We start from the raw sequence: 24,467 nt of genomic DNA, 5'->3' as shown, positions 1-24,467 counted from the left end.
AGACGAGCTACTTCTATGCTCGCTTCGAGGCAAGCAACACTGAAGCATGCATGAGAGCACCAGCTGTTCCGGATGACTATGTGATCACGCTCTCCGTAGCCAATGTGAGTAAGACTTTTAAGCAGGTCAACATTCACAAGGCCGCAGGGCCAGACGGATTACCAGGACGTGTACTCCGAGCATGTGCTGACCAACTGGCAAGTGTCTTCACTGACATTTTCAACATGTCCCTGACTGAGTCTGTAATACCAACATGTTTCAAGCAGACCACCATAGTCCCCGTGCCAAAGGACACTAAGATAACCTGCCTAAATGACTACCAACCCTAGACCCATTCCAATTTGCATACCTCCCCAACAGATCCACAGATGATGCAATCTCTATTGCACTCCACACTGCCCTTTCCCACCTGGACAAGAGGAACACCTATGTGAGAATGCTATTCATTGACTACAGCTCAGCATTCAACACCATAGTGCCCACAAAGCTCATCACTAAGCTAAGGATCCTGGGACTAAACACCTCCCTCTGCAACTGGATCCCCCGCCCCCAGGTGGTAAGGGTAGGTAACAACACATCTGCCACACTGATCCTCAACACGGGGGCCCCTCAGGGGTGCGTGCGCAGTCCCCTCCTGTACTCCCTGTTCACCCATGACTGCATGGCCAGGCACGACTCCAACACCATCATTAAGTTTGCCGACGACACAACAGTGGTAGGCCTGATCACCGACAACGATGAGACAGCCTATAGGGAGGACCAGGCCGTGTGGTGCCAGGATAACAACCTCTCCCTCAACGTGACCAAGACAAAGGAGATGATTGGGGACTACAGGGAAAAAAAGAGGACTGAGCACGCCCCCATTCTCATCGACGGGGCTGTAGTGGAGCAGGTTGAGAGCTTCAAGTTCCTTGGTGTCCACATCACCAACGAACTATCATGGTCCAAACACACAGAGACAGTCGTGAAGAGGGCACAACAAAGCATATCCCCCCTCAGGAGACTGAAAAGATTTGGCATGGGTCCTCAGATTCTCAAAATGTTATACAGCTGCACCATTGAGAGCATATTGACTGGTTGCATCACCGCTTGGTATGGCAACTGCTCGGCCTCCGACCGCAAGGCACTACAGAGGGTAGTGCGTACGGCCCAGTACATCACTGGGGCCAAGCTTCCTGCCATCCAGGACCTCTATACCAGGCGGTGTCAGAGGAAGGCCCTCAAAATTGTCAAAGACTCCAGCCACCCTAGTCGTAGACTGTTCTCTCTGCTACCGCACGGCAAGCGGTACAGGAGTGCCAAGTCTAGGTCTAAAAGACTTCTCAACAGCTTCTACCCCCAAGCCATAAGACTCCTGAAGAGCTAATCATGGCTACCCAGACTATTTGCACTGCCCCCCCACCCCATCTTTTTACACTGCTGCTACTCTGTTAATTATTTATGCATAGTCACTTTAACTCTACCCACATGTACATATTACCTCAACTAGCCGGTGCCCCCGCACATTGACTCTGCACCGGTACCCCCGTGTATATATAGCCTCCCTACTGTTATTTTATTTTACTTCTGCTCTTTTTTCTCAACACTTTTTTGTTGTTGTTTTATTTTACTTTTTTATAAAAAAAATAAATGCATTGTTGGTTAAGGGCTGTAAGTAAGCCTTTCACTGTAATGTCTACACCTGTTGTATTCGGCGCATGTGGCCAATACAATTTGATTTGATACTAAAGGACACGAATAAGAAGAAGAGACCTGCTTGGGCCAAGAAACACGAGCAATGGACATTAGACAAGTGGAAATGTGTCCTTTGGTCTTGTGTCCAAATTGGAGATTTTTGGTTCAAACCGCTGTGTCTTTGTGAGACGCGGTGTGGGTGAACGGATGATCTCTGCATGTTTAGTTCCCACCGTAAAGCATGGAGGAGGTGGTGTTATGGTGTGGGGGTGCTTTGCTGGTTACACTGTCTGTGATTTATTTACAGCATTCTGCAGCGATACGCCATCCCATCTGGTTTGGGCTTAGTGGGACTATCATTTGTTTTTCAACAGGACAATGACCCAAATAATATGCCATTTAGCAGACGCTTTTATCCAAAGCGACTTACAGTCATGCGTGCATACATGTTTGTGTATGGGTGGTCCCGGGGATCGAACCCACTACCTTGGCGTTACAAGCACCGTGCTCTACCAGTTGAGCTACAGAGGACCACAACACACCTCCAGGCTGTGTAAGGGCTATTTTACCAACAAGGAGAGTGATGGAGTGCTGCATCAGATGACCTGGCCTCCACAATCCTCTGACCTCAACCCAATTGAGATGGTTTGGGATGAGTCGGACGGCAGAGTGAAGGAAAAGCAGCCAACAAGTGCTCAGCATATGTGGGAACTCCTTCAAGACTGTTGGAAAAGCATTCCAGGTGAAGCTGGTTGAGAGAATGCCAAGAGTGTGCAAAGCTGTCATCAAGGCAAAGTGTGGCTATTTGAAGAATCTCAAATATAAAATATATTTTGATTTGTTTAACACTTTTGGTTACTACATGATTCCATATGTGTTATTTCATAGTTTTGATGTCTTCACTATTATTCTACAATGTAAAAAATAGTAAAAAAAATAAAATAAAATCAAACTTGAATGAGTAGGTGTGTCCAAACTTTTGACTGGTACTGTACATTTTTGCCAACACATGGCTAACCTTTGCATAACCAGCTACTCTTAGCGAAAATATGTTTGGAGTTACTTTTCTAGCTAATAGGCTATGTTAGAGTTTACACTTCCAATTATAATGTGGGGAGGTCAAAATAATGAAAAACTACCGACCAAATCCATTCATTTTAAAAAGTTGATTACTTCTCCTTGCCATTATCATTCACCTGATAATAAGGAATTATTGTTTTTTGCTAACGTATGATGGGGGTCCATGGGTCGCCGGTTTGCCTGGGAGGGGGTCCCTGGGCAAGAAAAGGTTGAAGACCCCTGTCTTAGGCCATAGAAAGACTGGGAGCTGAGAACACACCAAACATCTATCAAGGATGTTATCTATCAAGGGTTTACCTTGACCTGCAGAGCTGGGCCTGGGGAGCTTCTGGCTGTGGATGTGGATGGCGCCAGGCATGGAGGACGAGGCTGCAGCCGCGGAGGAGGAGGAGGTGGAGGTAAAGGACTGGACCTGCCTCAGGACCTGGGAGACCGGTGGGGCTGAGACTGTGGTGGCACCAGGGCGGGCAGCCGCCCATATTACCCGAGGGGGCTGGGGGACAAGGCTGGAGGCTGAGGAGAACACAGAGGCCTGGGGCTGTGGAGGGGGCTCTGGCTGGCGAGGGCAGTGGAGGCGAGACTGGGACTGGGCGTAGGATGGGGGCTGAGATGGGGGCGGTGGTGGGGGGCAGTGCAGGGGCAGAGACTGGGGTGGGTTCTGGGGGTGAGAGTAGTGCTGCAGGTGGATGTGGCCACAGTCTAAGGCAGCTGGAAAGCTGGAGGAGTGCTGGGAGGCCTGAACCTCAGGTTGTTTACTACTTCTGAGGGCTGCAGCCGGTTGCTCTTCAGTGGGTTGGTCAGCAGTGGGTTGGACTACACTGGCCTGGTCTGTGCTCTTTCTGACTTCAGACAGTGAGGACTCAGAGGCTGAGGCGCTGGAGCCCTCTTTGGCCACAGGCAAAGCTGTTCAGAGCACAAAATAAGCCAGATCCCTGTTATCATCCAGCTGGCCATTCCATGGCTCTGACACACATGAGGGTTAAATCATTAGAAGCTGACCTGTACTTGACTTTGTATGACTCAGCCTTCTTTTCCTTAATGTGGCTTTTCAAAATCAAAACAGCAACATTCCCAAATACATTATAAAGGATTTGTCAACAAAGGATTAAATAAAATGTCAAAATAATTGTAGAAATATGTGGAATCTGTGGCACACTGGAATACAAAGGTCCTTACTGACCAGATGGTATTCGTCTGACAATTTCTACTCACTTTTATGGTTCTCTGTGGTAGCTGGCTCTCCTGAACATTGGCTGTTGCTATTGTCAGGTTTAGTGCTCCGACATTTCGTTCCCAAAAAGACACTGGCTGATTTGTTTTTGTGTGTGTAGAATGTCAGGACCTCCTCCAGATCACCTTCACTGTAAGAGAAGAGAGCAGTGTGAACATTCTCCATGATACCTAGAGTAAAACCAGTGTTAAGTAGCAGAAGTAAGTGAAACAGTCAGGAGCATACGTACTATTCAGTAGTAGAGAGACTAGGTGCCAGCTCACTAACCTTGCCTCAGCTATAAACTCCTGAAACACACTGGGGTTGATACAATGTTCTTCATCTTTGATCTTCTCCAGTTTCTTCACCATATGCTCTGTCTCCTATGAGGAAAGAGACCAGTCAGAGACCAAGTACACTGGCCTGTCTGAGCAAGTCAGTATTAACAGTCATGTGTTGCTTCCTCATAAAATGAACACCTTCAACTGAAACAAACATTTCTATTTGGATAAGAACACAAAAGAAAAAGTCAACTAATAATGAAAATAAATGGAGACTCCCTGACTAGTGTAATAACTATAAACAGGTCCTACAACAGTAGTGGACACTAGATGCTGAAGAGTCTCTTCCTGTGTGGCTGGCAGTGGACACCTTGTTGTAGCAGTGGATGAACTCTCCTAGTTGGTGGGACAGGATGCGTCGGCGGTCCTGGAGGGGGAGCTGGCGACTGGGCAGGACCATCCTCATGTCCTGCTGAAGGTTACTGGCCGCACGCTTCAGAAAGCGGATCACCAGCTCCTGGAGATGAGAAGACCTGCTGTCACTGCACTGCGTCATCATTACAACACTCACCTTTACGTTGTGTTATTATTTCATGTATTTCAACAAAAAAACACTTTAAAGAAAAATGTTTGATGGACTTTTCATGATGGACACATGTTCACATTTATTTTCTCCAGAGGCTTTCCGATAAAACCAATTTTGACGCGGTCACATACTCGTACTCACACCATTTTCCTCTCTACGTGGCCACAAATGCCTCAGCACATTAAAAGACAGTTACGACGTGGCTCCGATGAGTAACAACGAATCAAAGAGAAAATCAAATGCAGATAAACATAACACAAGGGTCCAGGTTTTCTTTTCTATACAATCATTCCCCGGGGGCACTGGATCAGACAGTTGCATTACCATTTGCTCATTGTCCTTCTCTGGCCAGGCTGAGTTAGCGTTAGTCCTGCTCTCTGCGAGTAGCCTCATCTGCACCCGGTGGAGATAGGAGGAGAAGGCCATCCGAGCCTGGACTTTACTGCAGAACAGGGGGAGAGCGAGGCTTGATTTAGGAGGACATGAGAGGCTGAGGAGAGGAAACTAAGGAGGAAGAGAGTAAAATATGGCAGAGACAGGAAGAGGAAAAAACATTTTGTAAAGATAAAAAAATTGCAAAGATAAGCACGGTTAAAAAAGACAAATGGGATGGAGAGAATGAAAGTAAAGAGAGGAATTGCACACACACACACACACACACACACACACACACACACACACACACCGCAACACAGATCATATCTCCAATCTTTGTAATTCCCTGACAGTAAATTATGAATAATCTCCACCCGGTCTCCAGACAATTGAAATGGGAACAAAGGTTTACTGCCTTTCAGGCATCTCAGATACATGTGTTACAACAGCAAGCACAAGCACTGACGCATATTCTGTTTGTTATCTTAGGCATTATGCAAGAGACAAAACAAATACAGGTATCATTTTCAGCCAGTGTTGGAGCACAGTGTGACTTGCCCTCTCGGCCAGCACCGAGAGTGAATAATTGTTTTCATGGCCCGAATGAACCTGAAAAGGGTACTGCTAGTACAATGTAGTGGAAAAATGTTTTGGAAAAAGCTGTCAAACACAAACAATGATATACTGTACTATAATTTCCCAGGTCCCTTCACGGTCCTGGCAAGCTCAGAGGAATTTCTACAAACGTAGACTTGTTATTGTAATTCCCCCTCAAATTACAATTTCAGACACTTAAAAAATCTATAGGAGACTGGAGCCTTTGTTGCCGTTTAGACAGAAGTATGTGATATTCATTAATGTAATTGTAAAATCAAAAATAGGTCTAAATATTTTTGCACGGGTATTGCTGAATGAAAAATGGTGTGGAGCCTTTCAAGTCCTTCCAGGTCCTTCCAAATTAAAACAAAGAAAGGACAGTCTGACTCCTACAATTAACAGTCCAATCACAGGCAGTGTCTCTACATTGAATTCAAGGTTGACACACAGGATTCGTTTCCTCAATGTTTTCTCTACGTTGTGAATTAGGTACACATGGAAGAGACTGATCAAAACATGCCGGGGTATGAAAAGAGGCCCAGATTTTCTCCTGAGCTTTTTTGGCCCGTGCTCTGGGAGCCTCATATTTCTCCTTCTGCTGCTGAGAGAAGCAGAGAGGGGTGGTGGGATGGATGAAAGGGGAGGGAGGAGAATTCAGAGAGGGCTGCCAACAGGTGCAGAAGCCTGTGGTGTGCACTGACCTGAGGTCCCAGCCCTGCTGGAGGATGTGGAGCAGGTTGACTTTGGGCTTGGTAATGGCGGTGGTGCGTCGGGCCGGTTCTGCTGAGGACATGGCCTCATTGTGGAACCGCTCCAGTGAGGTGGGCACACTGTCAGTTTGCACCACTAACGAACCCAGGGCTTTCTTCTCCTTCTCCTCTTCCTCCTGAACCCTCTCTTCCCCCTCCTCAACATCCTCCTCGTCACTGATCCCAGTAGGTGAGGCCTTGCGACCCCTCGCTTAAGTACAAAGCATTACAGAAAAAAAGTCAAACATCACAATGTCAATTACATCATTGTGTCATTACTCGATCAAATGCAGACACACTTCAACACTTTGCAAAGAGAACGTCTTATGGTAGTTGTTATATAAACTCTCACTGTCATATTTGGCCAAATTCATTCTGGCAGTTGGGAGTTCTTTATAGAAAGTAAAGGAATGAACGCGTCTGATTGTCTCCCCCTTGGCTTGGCCAGACAGGCCGTGGTCTGGGTCTGAGACTAGACTGAAAGTGTTGCTATGCTGTGTCAGCTGGAGGAGGACAGACTCCCTGAGGCCTACCTGCTCTCTTCCTCGCCATGGCGGAGTGCTCTGCCAGGTGGCGCTGCCTCCGCCTCCGCGCCTCCAGCGACAACAGCTTCCTCTCATACTGGATCACGTGACACGCGTGGAACACGTCCACCTGCAGCTGCACATTACCATTCAGTTTCCTGATGGGGGACGAGAGGAACGGCTTTAATATGATTCCTTAACCACAGATTCCCATAGAGTATGATAAAACTGAGGGATCAGTTCGATTCGCACAACCTGCATTGCTATATTTATGCTATAGCATTCAAGTGTTGCCTTATTCCCAAAGCCAAATAATACATCAGAATGATTTAAGGCACTGTAATATACAGGTACATTAGACATTGCTAAGACAAGTTTGGCTGAATCAGTCCCTGAGAAGAGAAATGTATCAGATTATTATTTTCCGAGATATTGTGGTACGATATGGAAAGTTGAATGATGGAAGACATGGAAGTGCTCAGATGACATGGATGCTACCCTACAGGACTGTTTTGCTAGCACAGACTGGAATAGGTTCCGGGTTTCATCCAATGGCATTGAGGAGTATACCACCTTAGTCACCGGCTTCGTCAATAAATGCATCGACAACGTCATCCCCACAGTGACCGTACGTACATATCCCAACCAGAAGCCATGGATTAAAGGCAACATCCGCACCGAGCTAAAGGCTAGAGCTGCCGCTTTTAAGGAGCGGGACACTAATCCGGACGCTTATAAGAAATCCCGCTATGCCCTTAGATGAACCATCAAACAGGCAAAGCGTCAATACAGGACTAAGATTGAATCCTACTACACCGGCTCAGACACTCGTCTGATATGGCAGGGCTTGCAAACTATCACGGACTACAAAGGGAAACCCAGCCGAGAGCTGCCCAGTGACGCGAGCCTACCAGACGAGCTAAATGCCTTTTATGCTCGCTTCGAGGCAAGCAAAACTGAAGCATGCATAAGAGCACCAGCTGTTCCGGACGACTGTGTGATCACGCTCTCCGTAGCCGATGTGAGCGAGACCTTTAAACAGGTCAACATTCACAAGGCCATGGGGCCAGATGGATTGCCAGGACGTGTACTCAGAGCATGCGCTGACCAACTGGCAAGTGTCTTCACTGACATTTTCAACCTCTCCCTGACCAAGTCTGTAATACCTACATGTTTCAAGCAGACCACCATAGTCCCTGTGCCCAAGAAAGCGAAGGTAACCTGCCAAAATGACTACCGCCCCGTAGCACTCACGTCGGTAGCCATGAAATGCTTTGAAAGGCTGGTCATGGCTCACATCAACACCATCATCCCGGAAACCCTAGACCCACTCCAATTCGCATACTGCCCCAACAGATCCACAGATGACACAATCTCAAATCGCACTCCACACTGCCATTTCCCACCTGGACAAAAGGAACACCTATGTGAGAATGCTGTTCATTGACTACAGCTCAGCGTTCAACACCATAGTGCCAACAAAGCTCATCACTAAGATAAGGACCCTAGGACTAAACACCTCCCACTGCAACTGGATCCTGGACTTCCTGACGGGCCGCCCCCAGGTGGTAAGGGTAGGCAACAACACATCTGCCACGCTGATCCTCAACACTGGGGCCCCTCAGGGGTGCGTGCTTAGTCCCCTCCTGTACTCCGTTCTCTCACGACTGCATGGCCAGGCACGACTCCAACACCATCATTAGGTTTGCTGACGACACAACAGTGGTAGGCCTGATCACCGACAACGATGAGACAGCCTATAGGGAGAAGATCAGAGACCTGGCAGTGTGGTGCCAGGACAACAACCTCTCCCTCAACGTGAGCAAGACAAAGGAGCTGATCGTGGACCGAACACGCCCCCATTCACATCGACGGGGCTGTAGTAGAGCGGGTTGAGAGCTTCAAGTTCCTTGGTGTCCACATCACTAACAAACTATCATGGTCCAAACACACCAAGATAGTCGTGAAGAGGGCACGACAACACCTTTTCCCCCCTCAGGAGACTGAAAAGATTTGGCATGGGTCCCCAGATCCTCAAAAAGTTTTACAGTTGCACCATCGAGAGCATCCTGACCGGTTGCATCACCGCCTGGTATGGCAACTGCTCGGCATCCGACCATAAGGTGCTACAGAGGGTAGTGCGTACGGCCCAGTACATCACTGGGGCCAAGCTTCCTGCCATCCAGGACCTATAAACTAGGTGGTGTCAGAGGAAGGCCCAAAAAATTGTCAAAGACTCCAGTCACCCAAGTCGTAGACTGTTTTCTCTGCTACCACACGGCAAGCAGTACCGGAGCACCAAGTCTAGGTTCAAAAGGCTCCTTAACAGCTTATACCCCCAAGCCATAAGCCTGCTGAACAATTAATTAAATGGCCACCCGGACTATTTACATTGACACAACCTCCCCCCCTTTTGTTTTTACACTGCTGCTACTCGCTGTTTATTATCCATGCATAGTCACTTTACCCCTACCTACATGTACAAATTACCTTGAATAACCTGTACCCCCGCACATTGACTTGGTACCGGTACCCCCTGTATATAGCCTCGTTATTGCTATTTTATTGTGTTACATTTTATTTTATTTTTTACTTTAGTTTATTTAGTAAATATTTTCTTAACTCTATATCTTGAACTGCATTGTTGGTTAAGGGCTTGTAAGTAAGCATTTCACGGTAAGGTCTACACCTGTTGTATTCGGCTAATGTGATTTGATTTGATAGTGAGAGGGAAAATGGCGGCAATAACACCCACCGTGATCTTGAGGTCACCACCGCTTTCCCCAATCTGAGGACCAAAGAAGCGACATGGAAAAATCATAAAAGGCCAAAGGAGATGCCAGCTCCCCAGATAATATTGTGCAATAGTGAAATAAAATACTGTACAAAAACATAAAGCTCATAAACACAATATTTATCTTAAGTCTGAACCCATGCAACAGAATAAATATGTTGAGTTGTGTAACAAAATTCCTTATAGTTTAGTTTATTCTATCAAATGTTCCCTGCTCTTCCTTCCTCCATAAACTCTCCCCAGCCCCAAACGCTGTTTGAGGACTAGACTACCAAAGCCACACTGCCACATAGACACTGTGCTCGCTCTGGAAAACTTTACAGTCTACTATTACCATACATATCTTATTAGCTGTTCTCCTCACCTATTCATCTGAAGACAAAACAAACATAAAGTCAGGGTCCAACCGTTTCCACAAATTGATGGAGAAGCTGTTCCCTTTCCCAACCACGATGGAAATGCTTACCTTCCATGGAAAAGTCTGTTAGCTAACATGGAGTTCATCGATGTCTTATACTCCAGATAACCACTGAGAAACAGAGACACAGATAATGACAAAATGACAACCATCACCACCACAGGCTGCACTGGGCTTCAGCATCTTCTGTCTAATTTGTGGGGAGATGAATGTGTTACAACAGGGCTATTGTGATACGCAATGTCATAGGCCCCAGTAATTTCAAGACCACTTAGAAACATACTGTGTAAAGAAAGCCACAAAATCCCTAGTATTAACAGGCCCGTAAAGCTAATCAAGCAGCAAATCCCTCATACAGGAATATGGACTGTAAGCACAAAACTGGATTTCCCCCCTAAATAGGGGGTTTAATGCTGTTTCAACTAGAAGTCATCATGGGATTTCAGCCATGTTTGGGGAAAATATACAGATCTCACAAGAGAGCGAGCTGTAAAGTCTATAAATACTCTCTGAGATGTAATGTACAGTAACCAGCCAATTCTCTAAAGTGTATCAGCTTCTCACCTTACTCTTAACTGCAGTAGTAATAGTTGTATTACGTAGTAATAGCAGTGGTTAAATGTAGGGAGGCAGCAGTATGGACATCGCTTTTGTTCTCTTATTCTAAAATGTATCTAGACATATGCATTAGTGTGTAACATTACCCAAAGTGTCCGAACCCCTCTCACCTGTACAGTTCCCATGTCTCTGGGGTGGGGAAGATTCGGATGAACCCCCCTCGTCTCTCGTGCTCCTCTGTTATCCTCCTCAGGACTTTCAACTGCCATGGAGAGAAAAGAGAACCCTTAGCTACAATACTATGTTAGTGATAGATAGTATAAATAATATAATAATAATATTAGCAGACGCTTTTATCCAAAGCGACTTACAGTCATGTGCGCATACATTTTTACTTATGGGTGGTCCCGGGGATCGAACCCACTACCCTGGCGTTACAAGCGCCATGCTCTACCAATTGAGCTACAGAGGACCAACCCTATCATATTAACTTCAGCTATGTATATTTACCTCCTCAGCAGTCAGGCCCAGGGTGCTGTCCCTCTGTTTACTTCCTGGCTTCTCCTTAGGCCCGTCCGTGTCAGTGTTGTTGGCTGACAGGGGTCTCTGCCGCTGCAGGAGAGGAGAGGGGAGTGAACACATCGTTATACTAATACTGTACCATCCATGTACTTCCCACATAACTCCACCCTGATACTAGTTTAATAAATTAGGTGTCTAATACATAAATCCACCCTGATGCTGGTTTATTACATTAGGTGTTTAATAAGTGTAATGAATAGGGTGTTAATGCAAGTTGGCTAACTCTGTTTAATTCTTACATTTGCACCTAAGAAATCATCCCACACACTGATACAACTGTTACATCTTAAAATGTAACAATCTGCTTATCTTTACATACAGAAAACACCAACTATATTGAAAATGTAAAGAAATCATCCCCTTTCCTCCCTCCCTGGGTTACATAAATGGCACATTTTCTATCTTCGCTAGCTGGCATTCCTGACTCCCTCTTCCTCGGCATGCATTACCAGGGTTGATTGATGACTTTGGCACGCAGGTTTGAACCCAGGCCAGACAGCAGGGCATAATCACATACAGCATTTGTCATCTAAATAGCGGGGGGATTACTTTGAATTTGTCTGACTGGTTGGGGGTATATGATGGCATCCAGAGACTGACAAGGCCTAATCACCTGAAATAATCTCAACTGTTGCTCCTAATCCCAGTATAGGGGAAGAGGACAGGTTGTCCATAGGAGCCCAGGATTCTTAACTGCCTCTCTAACAGGACTGCTATAGTGGCAAGATTGTTTTCCTGTGTCTGTAACCGGCAGAGGGGCTGAGGCATCGCACACTTGTACTAATGGGATGGATTCTAAGAGCTGCATTGCGGTGCTTATAAATCATAGTCTTGCCCAGACCAATCTACTAAGGACTATTCGATTAAAAGCACCACTTTTAGACCATGATGCATAATTCATAGAGGGTACTTTTTGGAAGCCGCAAGTAGGGAAAATAGCAGAATAGTTTAGACTCAAAATGAGAGTCTAAAAAGTATAAGTTGTTGAAAAAGAAAGTGGCTTTCTTACCGGTTAATGTAAAGACATCACGGTGGTGAGGGAGAGGGAAAAGGTGCAGCAGGGTTAATGTGGTTGGGTTAGAGGATATGATAAGGCAGGACAACTTACGACTCTGGAGTGTGCACTGGCTGACTGAGCAGATAAAGGACGCTAAGAGAAGCAATGGAGTGTAAGAGACAGTGAGATGAACATCAGCCGCTAACTACACCTCACTGTAAACATGCACACATGCAAAGAAGCACACTTAGACAAGCACATCGAAAGACACAGGCACACAAACAGACACATGCATACAGTACAGATATGAACAAACTTCCAGCCTTGTTACTGTACAGTAAGTCTATCTGTGCTCTTTGCACGATAGTTATAAGGTGGAGTAGAAAAATGTCTGATTTGATGTCCCAGCAGCAGATCCCAGCCCAGACCGGGTGCAGTAGTTGACTGTATTAGCTGCTGTAGCATCATTAAGCAACAGGGCCAAGTGACAGCATTAGTCACTTGATAAAAAATTATAAAATAATCATCCACAGAACGCTGCACTCGCAGTGCTGATGATGTCACCCCAACACTGCAATTACATTAACAGTTGTTTTTCATGAGAATGATTTTCCATGAGGGCAAAAAGGGCTCAGCTCTAACAGCAAAACAAGTACAGTACAGCAGAGTAAGAGACATGATGAGATGCTGTGAAATACATTTCATGAAGTTAGGTTATATGGCATGGAAAGACGGTTCCTTCAGATGTCTAAACTAAAGCACTTTTTGGTGAAACAATAAGGAGGGTGGTGTCCCATACCTGTGCTTTGTGGGCTGGGTACTTCAGGCCCGGGTCCAGAGCCACCCGTTCAGAGCGGGGTTGTCGTAGCAGGGGGTCCTGACAAACAAAGCCTGCAGGGACATGACTCACTACAATGAGTAAATGACAATGGACAACGATTCTAGAGAGCTTGTGTTATCTATAGCAGTAAAGCCACATGTAACCCTGGAATAAAGATCAATCTGATACTACCATTCGTGACATGAATACGGAGGCTGTAGGCCTAATCTTTCTCCACAGTTCTTCTCACACTGACTCCCAATCATTTACATACACTCTCTCTTTCCCTCTTTCTAAAACTCACTAAGAGCTAAATGATCCCAGACGTGAAGAGAGAAAAACTACTTTTACTTTCCCTTCATACTTTCCCATACAGAGTGATAGGAAAACTTACTTTGGATCAAATCAATCGACAGCTCAGGTCCTGAGGTTATTTGTACTGCCTCATCCAAGCAGTCAGGTAAGAATCAGTCTCTTGCCACGTTCTTGTCTAAATGCAGCAATTATTACAAGCACGGCTGACGAGTTACTGACAGCTACACATAAGGGGAAAATGAATGCTAATGGCATGCTGTCATTATTTACAGAGCTGGTATGCAGCCCAAGTGTTATCTGCCAAAAGCGCCGGGGTTTGTTTGGTGAATAATAGATGGGGTATGTTTTACATGTCACTGCTCATTTTCCCCAGGCCAGCACTTATGCATCAGTCCAAAGATAACTGGCAATTTATGATTCCCTCCTCTCACTTAATGAGCAGGAGGGAGTGGAGGGAGATCCAGCTATAAGCTGGCCCTGGTACAGACAGACACATCACAGCCCCTCACACAGTGCCATTAGATATGGCCTCCAGGCTCTGGGGCTCAGTGTCATTTTAGATATCGTCAACGGATCATGACAGGGAGGTACAAACAAGATGATGACAAAAGATCTCAACTCATTTCCATTACTGATATTAAATCAGTTGTACTTGTAGTACAAGTGTCATTGTCAATGCTCAACTTGCTTTGGAAGGAATTGGCTGAGTCTGAAAGTGTTAAGATGAAGTACTGGAAAAGTGTAATAAAGAATATTTATATCAGGTGTGGACTTGAATTTCTATCAAATATTATCCACAGCTCCAACCTGGCTACCTGAGAATGCATTAATAGTGAAGGAAGGTGACTTGACAAAGACATGTTATTCTCCACATTAAGAGTCAGTTGTGTAAACAGGGTTGATCTGCACCTAGGGCTAACCAATTTTTTGTTTGCAAGCTAAGGATTTATTTGGCTTAATAATGTGAGATCGCATTTCTTAAGAGAGCTTAATGACTCCAAAACAACCAAGTCCTCTGTTGACAATTTCCCCTTCCAGTCATTGAATGTCAATTAATGATGCCTGTGGTTTCTGCACAATTCTGAGGCCCCATTACGGAGCAATCCTACTAGGCCTATTCTCTAAAATACAATGTTAAACTAAGTGAGGGGCAAAAGTTAGTCTAAAACAATGCCTGACTGTCTCCACAGGCTGAAACACAGCGTCAGGCAGCAGAATGGCCAATTAGTGGCTTTCTTCCTTCGCAATGAGGATTTGCTGAAGAAAGCCCTAATAAACAAGAGACACTGGGCTGAAAAATAAGCCTAGTGGAACCTGTTGCAGGCTAAATCCTGAGGATGGCAGGAGCCAGGGCCAACAAAGTTTCCATCTACACTGGCACTCCCCAGCTAGGCCCCAGCCCAGCTCACAGATAGAGAGAGGCCTTGGAGGAGACATGGGGACGGGTGTTAAGGCATGAGCAAAGTGATCACATGATCACAAAGGGCAACTCATTAAGCAGCCTGCCCATGACCTAAATGATGTGTTGAGAATCGGGCCTGTTCTTTACCGACTTACTATGCAACGCTATTGAGATGGCTTTAAAAATGTTTTTGTGCATGATTAGACAGATGTTTGCCTGAGAAAACGTCCTTGCAATTCATTTTATTGTCAAAATGGAAATGAGTGTCTTAGCAAGAGTGGTTATAATGAGATGCATGTCAATTTGTGGACTCCTAAAACCCGCACCTTTCTGACAAACTAGGCTTTAAAACAAGAAGGTATATTGAGGTTATGGTTTACTCAGTCACATCATAAAGATCATGTGGTTTAAAATAAACAGGTGGGTTTGGTTGGGGGGTACACCATCTATGCGGTATCCTGGGGTATTTAGAAATACCATCAGTATGATTTTCCAATAAAGTCAATACCCAATATCTTTTTTTTTTTATATATACATTTGAATATTAGTACTTTTTAAATAAATACCTGCAGTCAACTTGTGCGCTAGGTAATAGATAAAGCAGATCGCGTTCATCATTTCACCTGTTAGACTATTTTTCATTATGAAGCTTACCGGTACTAGTTTCCCAAAACAGCTGTTTGAACCAGTCACCTGTGTTTATTTACAAAGAAGCACAATGAGCAAAATGGGAGATTCATGAGGGGAGTCACTCCTGCAGAGCAAATTTAAGTGAGGTGATCAAGTTACACTTGTATGAAATTCACTAATGTTTGCCAGCTTTATACCTTATAACTATTAAGTTAACCATCTACGATTTGCCAAATAAATTCTCTCAAGCTGAGTTTTACTATCTTGCTAATGTTAGCTAAGTGGCTAACGTTAGCTTGCAAGATCAAGCTTCTTGGTAACAGCAGCAGAGACAATCCCCTCCTGGATTAAGATCCCTGCTGTCTAATTTTTGTTTTGTGCGTGCTGCAAACTGCGTTTTGATATGTACTGAACAAAAATATCAACGCAACATGTCAAGTGTTGGTCCCATGTTTCATGAGCTGAAATAAAAGATCCCAGAAATGTTCCATATGCACAAAAAGCTTATTTCTCTAAAATGTTGTGCACAAATCCCCATTAGTGAACATTTCTCCTTTGCCATCATAATCCATCCACCTGACAGGTGTGGCAAATCAAGAAGCTGATTAAACAGCATGATCATTACACAGGTGCGCTGGGGACAATAAAAGGCCACTCTAAAATGTGCAGTTTTGTCACACAACACAATGCTACAGATGTCTCAAGTTTTTAAGGGAGTGTGCAATTGACATGCTGACTGCAGGAATGTCCACCAGAGCTGTTGCCAGATCATTTAATGTTAATTTCTCTGCCATAAGCCGCATCCAACGTTGTTTTAGAGAATTTGGCAGTACGTCCAACACGCCTCATAACACGTACTCCCGAGTGGCGCAGTGGTCTAGCTGTGCCACTAGAGATCCTGGTTCGAATCCAGGCTCTGTGGTAGCCGGCCGCGACCGGGAGCACAATTGGCCCAGCGTCGTCCAGGGTAGGGGAGGGAATGGCCGGCAGGGATGTAGCTCAGTTGGTAGAGCATGGCGTTTGCAACGCCAGGGTTGTGGGTTCGATTCCCATGGGGGGCCAGTATGACATACATTTTTTATTTTTATGTATGTATGCACTCACTAACTGTAAGTCGCTCTGGATAAGAGCGTCTGCTAAATGACAAATGTAAATGTAAAATGTATAACCGCAGAACACGTGTATGGCGTCGTGTGGGCGAGCAGTTTGCTGATGTCAACGTTGTGAACATGGTGGCGGTGGGGTTATGGTATGGGCAGGCATAAGCTACTGAACACAATTGCATTTTATTGATGGCAATTTGAATGCACAGAAATACCATGACGAGTACCTGAGGCCCATTGTGAGGCCCATTTCTTTTACGGTATCTGTGACCAACTGATGCATATCTGTATTCCCAGTCATGTGAAATCCATAAATTAGGGCCTAATGAATTTATTTCAATTCACTGATTTCCTCATATGAACTGTAACACAGTAACATTTTAGAAATTGTTGCATGTTGCGTTTATATTTTGGTTCAGTATACTTACATAACTTTATGAGCTGGGTTGTCTGTCGTTAGCATTTACCTAGCATCCACTATGAGGATTCCATAGTACACTGCTCAAAAAAATAACACATCCTAGATCTGAATGAATGAAATAATCTTATTAAATACTTTTTTCTTTACATAGTTGAATGCGCTGACAACAAAATCACACAAAAATTATCAATGGAAATCAAATGTATCAACCCATGGAGGTCTGGATTTGGAGTCACCCTCAAAATTAAAGTGGAAAACCACACTACAGGCTGATCCAACTTTGATGTAATGTCCTTAAAACAAGTCAAAATGAGGCTCAGTAGTGTGTGTGGCCTCCACGTGCCTGTATGACCTCCCTACAACGCCTGGGCATGCTCCTGATGAGTTGGCGGATGGTCTCCTGAGGGATCTCCTCCCAGACCTGGACTAAAGCATCCGCCAACTCCTGGACAGTCTGTGGTGCAACGTGGCGTTGGTGGATGGAGCGAGACATGACGTCCCAGATGTGCTCAATTGGATTCAGGTCTGGGGAACGGGCGGGCCAGTCCATAGCATCAATGCCTTCCTCTTGCAGGAACTGCTGACACACTCCAGCCACATGAGATCTAGCATTGTCTTGCATTAGGAGGAACCCAGGGCCAACCGCACCAGCATATGGTCTCACAAGGGGTCTGAGGATCTCATCTCGGTACCTAATGGCAGTCAGGCTACCTCTGGCGAGCACATGGAGGGCTGTGCGGCCCCCCAAAGAAATGCCACCCCACACCATGACTGACCCACCGCCAAACCGGTCATGCTGGAGGATGTTGCAGGCAGCAGAACGTTCTCCTAGGCGTCTCCAGACTCTGTCACGTCTGTCACATGTGCTCAGTGTGAACGTGCTTTCATCTGTGAAGAGCACAGGGCCCCAGTGGCGAATTTGCCAATCTTGGTGTTCTCTGGCAAATGCCAAACGTCCTGCACGGTGTTGGGCTGTAAGCACAACCTCCACCTGTGGACGTCAGGCCCTCATACCACCCTCATGGAGTCTGTTTCTGACCGTTTGAGCAGACACATGCACATTTGTGGCCTGCTGGAGGTCATTTTGCAGGGCTCTGGCAGTGCTCTTCCTGCTCCTCCTTGCACAAAGGCGGAGGTAGCAGTCCTGCTGCTGGGTTGTTGCCCTCCTACGGCCTCCTCCACGTCTCCTGATGTACTGGCCTGTCTCCTGGTAGTGCCTCCATGCTCTGGACACTACGCTGACAGACACAGCAAACCTTCTTGCCACAGCTCGCATTGATGTGCCATCCTGGATTAGCTGCACTACCTGAGCCACTTGTGTGAGTTGTAGACTCCGTCTCATGCTACCACTAGAGTGAAAGCACCGCCAGCATTCAAAAGTGACCAAAACATCAGCCAGGAAGCATAGGAACTGAGAAGTGGTCTGTGGTCACCACCTGCAAAACCAGTCCTTTATTGGGGGTGTCTTGCTAATTGCCTATAATTTCCACCTGTTGTCTATTCCATTTGCACAACAGCATGTGAAATGTATTGTCAATCAGTGTTGCTTCCTAAGTGGACAGTTTGATTTCACAGAAGTGTGATTGACTTGGAGTTACATTGTGTTGTTTAAGTGTTCCCTTTATTTTTTTGAGCAGTGTACTAGTTAGCAATTTGTTAGCATTCTGGTAAGTGATGTTTTTGTTAGGGGTTTTTATATTTGAAAAAAATATATAGCGCCCCTTGTTCGCACTACTGGTAATTTCGTATATATCCCCAGGATGGCACAGGCACAGTATGAAGGTATGGAAATCTGGATACCACCCAACCCTACAGGTGGGTATGTAATAAACAGAAACATTTTGGCCAAGAGCATTCATTCAGGTGTAGCCACCAGATCAAACCCTTGGCATTCCTCCCTCCCCAAATCCAGTACTGGTGCTTCTGTCACCAACCAAGGAGGACCTACAGCAGCACCTAGATCTTCTGCACAGATTCTGTCAGACCTGGGCCATGACAGTAAATCTCAGTAAGACAAAAATAATGGTGTTCCAAAAAAGGTCCAGTTGCCAGGACCACAAATACAAATTCCATTTAGACACCGTTGCCCTAGAGCACACAAAAAACTATACATACCTCGGCCTAAACATCAGCGCCACAGGTAACTTCGACAAAGCAAAGCTGTGAACGATCTGAGAGACAAGGCAAGAAGGGCCATCTATGCCATCAAAAGGAACATAAAATTTGACATACCAATAGGATCTGGCTAAAAATACTTGAATCAGTTATAGAACCCATTGCCCTTTATGGTTGTGAGGTCTGGGGTCCGCTCACCAACCAAGAATTCACAAAATGGGACAAACACCAAATTGAGACTCTGCATGCAGAATTCTGCAAAAATATCCTCTGTGTACAACGCAAAACACCAAATAATGCATGCAGAGCAGAATTAGGCCGATACACGCTAATTATCAAAATCCAGAAAAGAGCCGTTAAATTCTATAACCACTTAAAAGGAAACGATTCCCAAACCTTCCACAACAAAACCATCACCTACAGAGAGATTAACTTGGAGAAGAGTCCCCTAAGTAAGCTAGTCCTGGGGCTCTGTTCACAAACACAAACAGACCCGACAGAGTCCCAGGACAACAACAACAACACAATTAGACCCAACCAAATCATGAGAAAACAAAAAGAGAATTACTTGACACATTGGAAAGAATTAACAAAAAAACAGAGCAAACTAGAATGCTATTTGGCTCTAAACAGAGAGTACACAGTGGCAGAATACCTGACCACTGTGACTGACCCAAACTTAAGGAAAGCTTTGACTATGTACAGACTCAGTGAGAATAGCCTTGCTATTGAGAAAGGCCGCCGTAGGCAGACCTGGCTCTCAAGAGAAGACAGGCTATGTGCACACTGCCCACAAAATGAGGTGGAAACTGAGCGGCACTTCCTAACCTCCTGCCAAATGTATGACCATATTAGAGACACATATTTCCCTCAGATTACAGAGATCCACAAAGAATTAGAAAACAAACCCAATTTTGATCAACTCCCTTATCTATTGGGTGAAAAACCACAGTGTGCCATCACAGCAGCAAGATTTGTGACCTGTTGCCACAAGAAAAGGGCAACCTGTGAAGAACAAACACCATTGTAAATTCAACCCATATTTATGTTTATTTATTTTCCCATTTGTACTTTAACTATATGCACAGTTACAACACTGTATATATACACATATGACATTTGAAATGTCTTTATTCTTTTGGAACTTCTGAGTGTAATGTTTACTGTTAATTTTTATTGTTTATTTCACTTTTGTTTACTATCTACTTCACTTGCTTTGGCAATGTTAACATACGTTTCCAATGCCAATAAAGCCATTGAATTGAATTGAATTGAGAGAGAGCGAGCGAGAGCGAGAGAGCGAGAGATAGATGGATAGATAGATACTCACCCACAAGAGAAAACATGTCTGATATCATGCTGGCCTTTATCTTCAGATCCAGAGGAGCATCGCTGGAATTAAAAATTCAAATCATATAAAACTATTAAAAGACATCAAAGTCCATACAGTAAAATAACACAATATGCCCTCTCACAAACAAGTGCAATCCCAAAGTTGTAGAGGACACAAATGTCTCAATCACAGTCAACTCACAGAATTTACTGGACTGGAAAGAACTGCTCAGATGTATTTCAAGAGGTTGAGGACATAAAAGCTTACATTTAGCCACCGGGTATTTATCAACAAACGAAGTGTAAATCCTCAAACATGCCATTTCATTATGTGTTATATTAACATGTCTATTCCTAGAGCTCACCAGAGGATGTTTATGGGTTTATGGGAGGAAAAACAGAAGTGTGTTTCATCTCAAAGAAGGACAAGAAGAACACTTGTTTGAGTTACCCTAAAGTCCCTTCAACAATTTACACATTATTTTTTCAGAGGAGAGTAATGCGCTCACAGAATGATGTTCAGAGAGCAACTGCTGTAAGAAGGTCAAAGATTTAAGCTCTGGCATAAGGATGTATTTGTTCCTGTGAACCTTGAGATGATGACATGCAGTCAGTCACAGTCACTCACCAGGCCAGGGAGGGAGAGAGGTTGACCTCCAGGAGCCATGATTTGAGGTTGGAGTCGATTAGCACATCAAAGCCATACAGTTCTGTAGATAAACACACACACACACATGAATAATGGAGTTACCAGAGGACATGGGAGGTCAGCAGAGTCTGGCTCTATTCTGGCTTCCGCTGACCCCATTTGTGATGAATAGGACTCGGAATCTTTCCCCAACCACATATTAGGCTAAGTAATAGGCTAGAGCCTAGCGTTTTTCCTGGTCAGGTCACATGGGGAGGAGAAACTTCTGATCCTAGTGATGGAAGAGCCCGTTGTCTTACAAAACAATAATAAGCCACAATAGAACACAGACTTCAAGCGTCTTATCTTGATTCCCACAAACTGGCAGTTGACAACATGGCTGGTTTTCGGCTACTGATTATATGGCAATTAAATCTCCAATCACTCAGAGAGAGAAACTACATCAAACGGCTGCTGCTACTGAGGATTGGCTGGCTGCATTACATTAGCTAAGTATATTCACATTTCAGCTCCACCTGAGCTGCTTACATAAGAGATGAGAACAGGGCATGTGAACGGAGTTGAAAAGTTGGAAATCCCACTCATCGCTCATGGAGCGGTGCTCCATGTCCTTTCCAACCTCTCCGCTAAAAACCACTCCACGGTCACAGGAAAAAAACCTCAGCTCCAAATTCGCTCCATTCATTAAAATCACAATTTAACCTACCTACCATTTGGTTTTGAAGTATTGAAACCAAACCATATGGATTTGAATGAAAAGTACTTGAATAAACATAAACATGTGAATGTAAGAAGCATACATCATTTCAAATAGTCTACATGTCATATTAAAACAGCATATAAAAACACTCTAAATAGTTCAGGAGCCAGACAGAGAAGCCTAAGAAGGAACGGATATGAATTATTTAGGCTATAATATTTCAATTATTTGAAGCCTTCAAATAAATACATAGTGAAGCATTTGTGAGTGCGACACACTAGGCTGGTAGGGACATAAAGGGCTCAGCATTTAAACAGTTTGTTGTATTAAATCATTAGTCTATAAATTGCGCATATAGACTGTGACTTAGAATTAAATACAAATGAAACGAAAAATGACTTATTAGTGCCTTTGAATTCATTTTTAGAACTCATTTTTAGAAACAGGAGGAGTTTGGCCAGTCTGTGGCTTCAGGCTCATGCGATTGTGCCTGGAGAGCCGGCCAGCAGCGGAGAATATCCTCTCCACCCCTGCAGAGCCACTGGGGATGCTAAACACCCTTTTGGCCACTCTTGCCAGGCTGGGAAGAGATGCAGAGTTGTTTATTTTTTTATAGGTAGGCCTAAAAGGTTGAATATATTTAGCGAACTCCATGACAGTACCTAAACGAAAAGGGCTATAGCAGCACACAAGTAGACTACAAATGCATGCTGGGCCGGGCATGCCCTGAGCTCGTGAAGTGAGCGAAATCTGAGTGGGCGAGAAGGACGACGCTCCAGCCTTTGGTAATCTCGCTCTGCGCTCTACTCAAGTTGGGCACGGTCCACTCCTCACTGCGCTCCACGCTCCGCTCACATTCTCTGGATGAGAAACATATTTATGAACACTATACCTGTGCATATATTCTTTATTTCAAAGCTCTGAACATCAAGTCCGCTTTCAAATCAAATTATTTGTCACATGCTTTGTAGACAACAGGTGTAGACTAACAGTGAAATGCTTACTTACGGGTCCTTTCCCAACAATGCAGAGTTAAAGATAAGATACATTTAATAAAAAAATTGAAATAGTGACACAGCAAATAAAAATAACATGGCTATACAGTGCATTCGGAAAGTATTCAGACCCCTTGACTTTTTCCATATTTTGTTACGTTAAAGCCGTATTCTAAAATTTAGTAAATGCCATTTTTTCCTCATCAATTTATTTTTATTTAACTAGGCAAGTCAGTTAAGAACAAATTCTTATTTACAATAACGGCCTACACCGGCCAAACCCAGACGACGCTGGGCCAATTGTGCGAACTCCAATCTACACACAATACCCATAACGACACAGTGAAAACAGGTAGAGACATCTTTGCACATTTATTAAAAATAAAAAAACAGAAATACCTTATTTACATAGGTATAAAGACCCTTTGCTATGAAACTCTAAATTGAGCTCTGGTGCATCCATTGATCATCCATGAGATGTTTCTACAACTTGATTAGAGTCCACCTGTGATGAATTTAAATTGATTGGACATGATTTGGAAAGACACCTGTCTATATAAAAGGTCCCACAGTTGACAGAGCATGTCAGAGCAGAAATCAAGCCATGTGGCCGAAGGAATTGCCCGTAGACCTCCGAGACATGATTGTATCAAGGCACAGGTTTGGGGAACGGTACTGCAGCATTGAAGGTCCCCAAGAACACAGTGGCCTCCATCATTCTTAAATGGAAGAAGTTTGGAACCACCAAGACTCTTCCTAGAGCTGGCCTCCCCGGCTAAACTGAGCAATCGGGGGAGAAGGGCCCAAGAACCCGATGGTCACTCTGACAGAGCTCCATAGTTCCACTGTGGAGATGGTATAACCTTCCAGAAGGACAACCATCTCTGCAGCACTCCACCAATCAGGCCTTTATGGTAGAGTGGCCAGACGGAAGCCACTCCTCAGTAAAAAGGCACATGACAGCTCGCTTGGATTTTGCCAAAAGGCACCTAAAGGACTCAGACCATGAGAAACAAGATTCTCTGGTCTGTTGAAACTCTTTGGCCTGAATGCCAAGCATCACGTCTGGAGGAAACCTGGCACCATCCCTACGGTGAAGCACGGCGGTGGCAGCATCATGCTGTGGGGATGTTTTTCAGCAGCAGGGACTGGGACACTAGTCAGGATCGAGGGAAGGATGAATGGAGCAAAGCACAGAGAGATCCTTGATGAAAACCTGCTCCAGAGCACTCAGGACCTCAGACTGTGGAGAAGGTTCACCTTCCAACAGGACCACGACCATGCACACAGCCAAGACAACGCAGGAGTGCCTTCGGGATAAGTCTCTGAATGTCCTTGAGTGGCCCAGCCAGAGCCCGGACTTGAACCCGATCGAATATCTCTGGAGAGACCTGAAAATAGCTGTGCAGCGACGCTCCCCATCCAACCTGACAGAGCTTGAGAGGATCTGCAGAGAAGAATGGGAGAACCTCCCCAAATACAGGTGTGCCAAACTTGTAGCGTCATACCCAAGAAGACTCAAGGCTGTAATCGCTGTCAAAGGTGCTTCAACAAAGTACT

At 44.8% G+C, this 24,467-nt stretch overlaps 1 protein-coding gene across 4 annotated transcripts in view; it reads right to left on the bottom strand.

The window, feature by feature from the left end:
- Window positions 1-24,467, bottom strand: part of ttll5 (tubulin tyrosine ligase-like family, member 5) — a 96,186-nt gene that overhangs the window by 47,717 nt on the left and 24,002 nt on the right. For 2 of the 4 annotated variants that reach the window (XM_041847655.2, XM_045207491.1), the window contains exons 13-27: window positions 21,192-21,273; window positions 20,562-20,623; window positions 13,225-13,316; window positions 12,537-12,578; window positions 11,357-11,458; window positions 11,017-11,108; window positions 10,337-10,399; window positions 9,832-9,864; window positions 7,086-7,234; window positions 6,505-6,763; window positions 5,156-5,273; window positions 4,616-4,762; window positions 4,253-4,347; window positions 3,967-4,115; window positions 3,052-3,657 (exon numbers count right to left, since the gene is read on the bottom strand). In XM_041847655.2, the coding sequence (XP_041703589.2) occupies window positions 3,052-3,657; window positions 3,967-4,115; window positions 4,253-4,347; window positions 4,616-4,762; window positions 5,156-5,273; window positions 6,505-6,763; window positions 7,086-7,234; window positions 9,832-9,864; window positions 10,337-10,399; window positions 11,017-11,108; window positions 11,357-11,458; window positions 12,537-12,578; window positions 13,225-13,316; window positions 20,562-20,623; window positions 21,192-21,273 (2,091 nt within the window). The remainder of the gene's footprint in view (window positions 1-3,051; window positions 3,658-3,966; window positions 4,116-4,252; window positions 4,348-4,615; window positions 4,763-5,155; window positions 5,274-6,504; window positions 6,764-7,085; window positions 7,235-9,831; window positions 9,865-10,336; window positions 10,400-11,016; window positions 11,109-11,356; window positions 11,459-12,536; window positions 12,579-13,224; window positions 13,317-20,561; window positions 20,624-21,191; window positions 21,274-24,467) is intronic. The other 2 variants (XM_045207492.1, XM_045207493.1) reach the window with 2 other exon arrangements.

This window comes from Coregonus clupeaformis, chromosome 25 (assembly GCF_020615455.1).
Source record: "Coregonus clupeaformis isolate EN_2021a chromosome 25, ASM2061545v1, whole genome shotgun sequence".
In the NCBI taxonomy this organism is placed as follows: Eukaryota; Metazoa; Chordata; class Actinopteri; order Salmoniformes; family Salmonidae; genus Coregonus; species Coregonus clupeaformis.
Note: the sequence above shows the minus strand (reverse complement) of the source record. Positions and strands in the feature narration are given on the sequence as shown.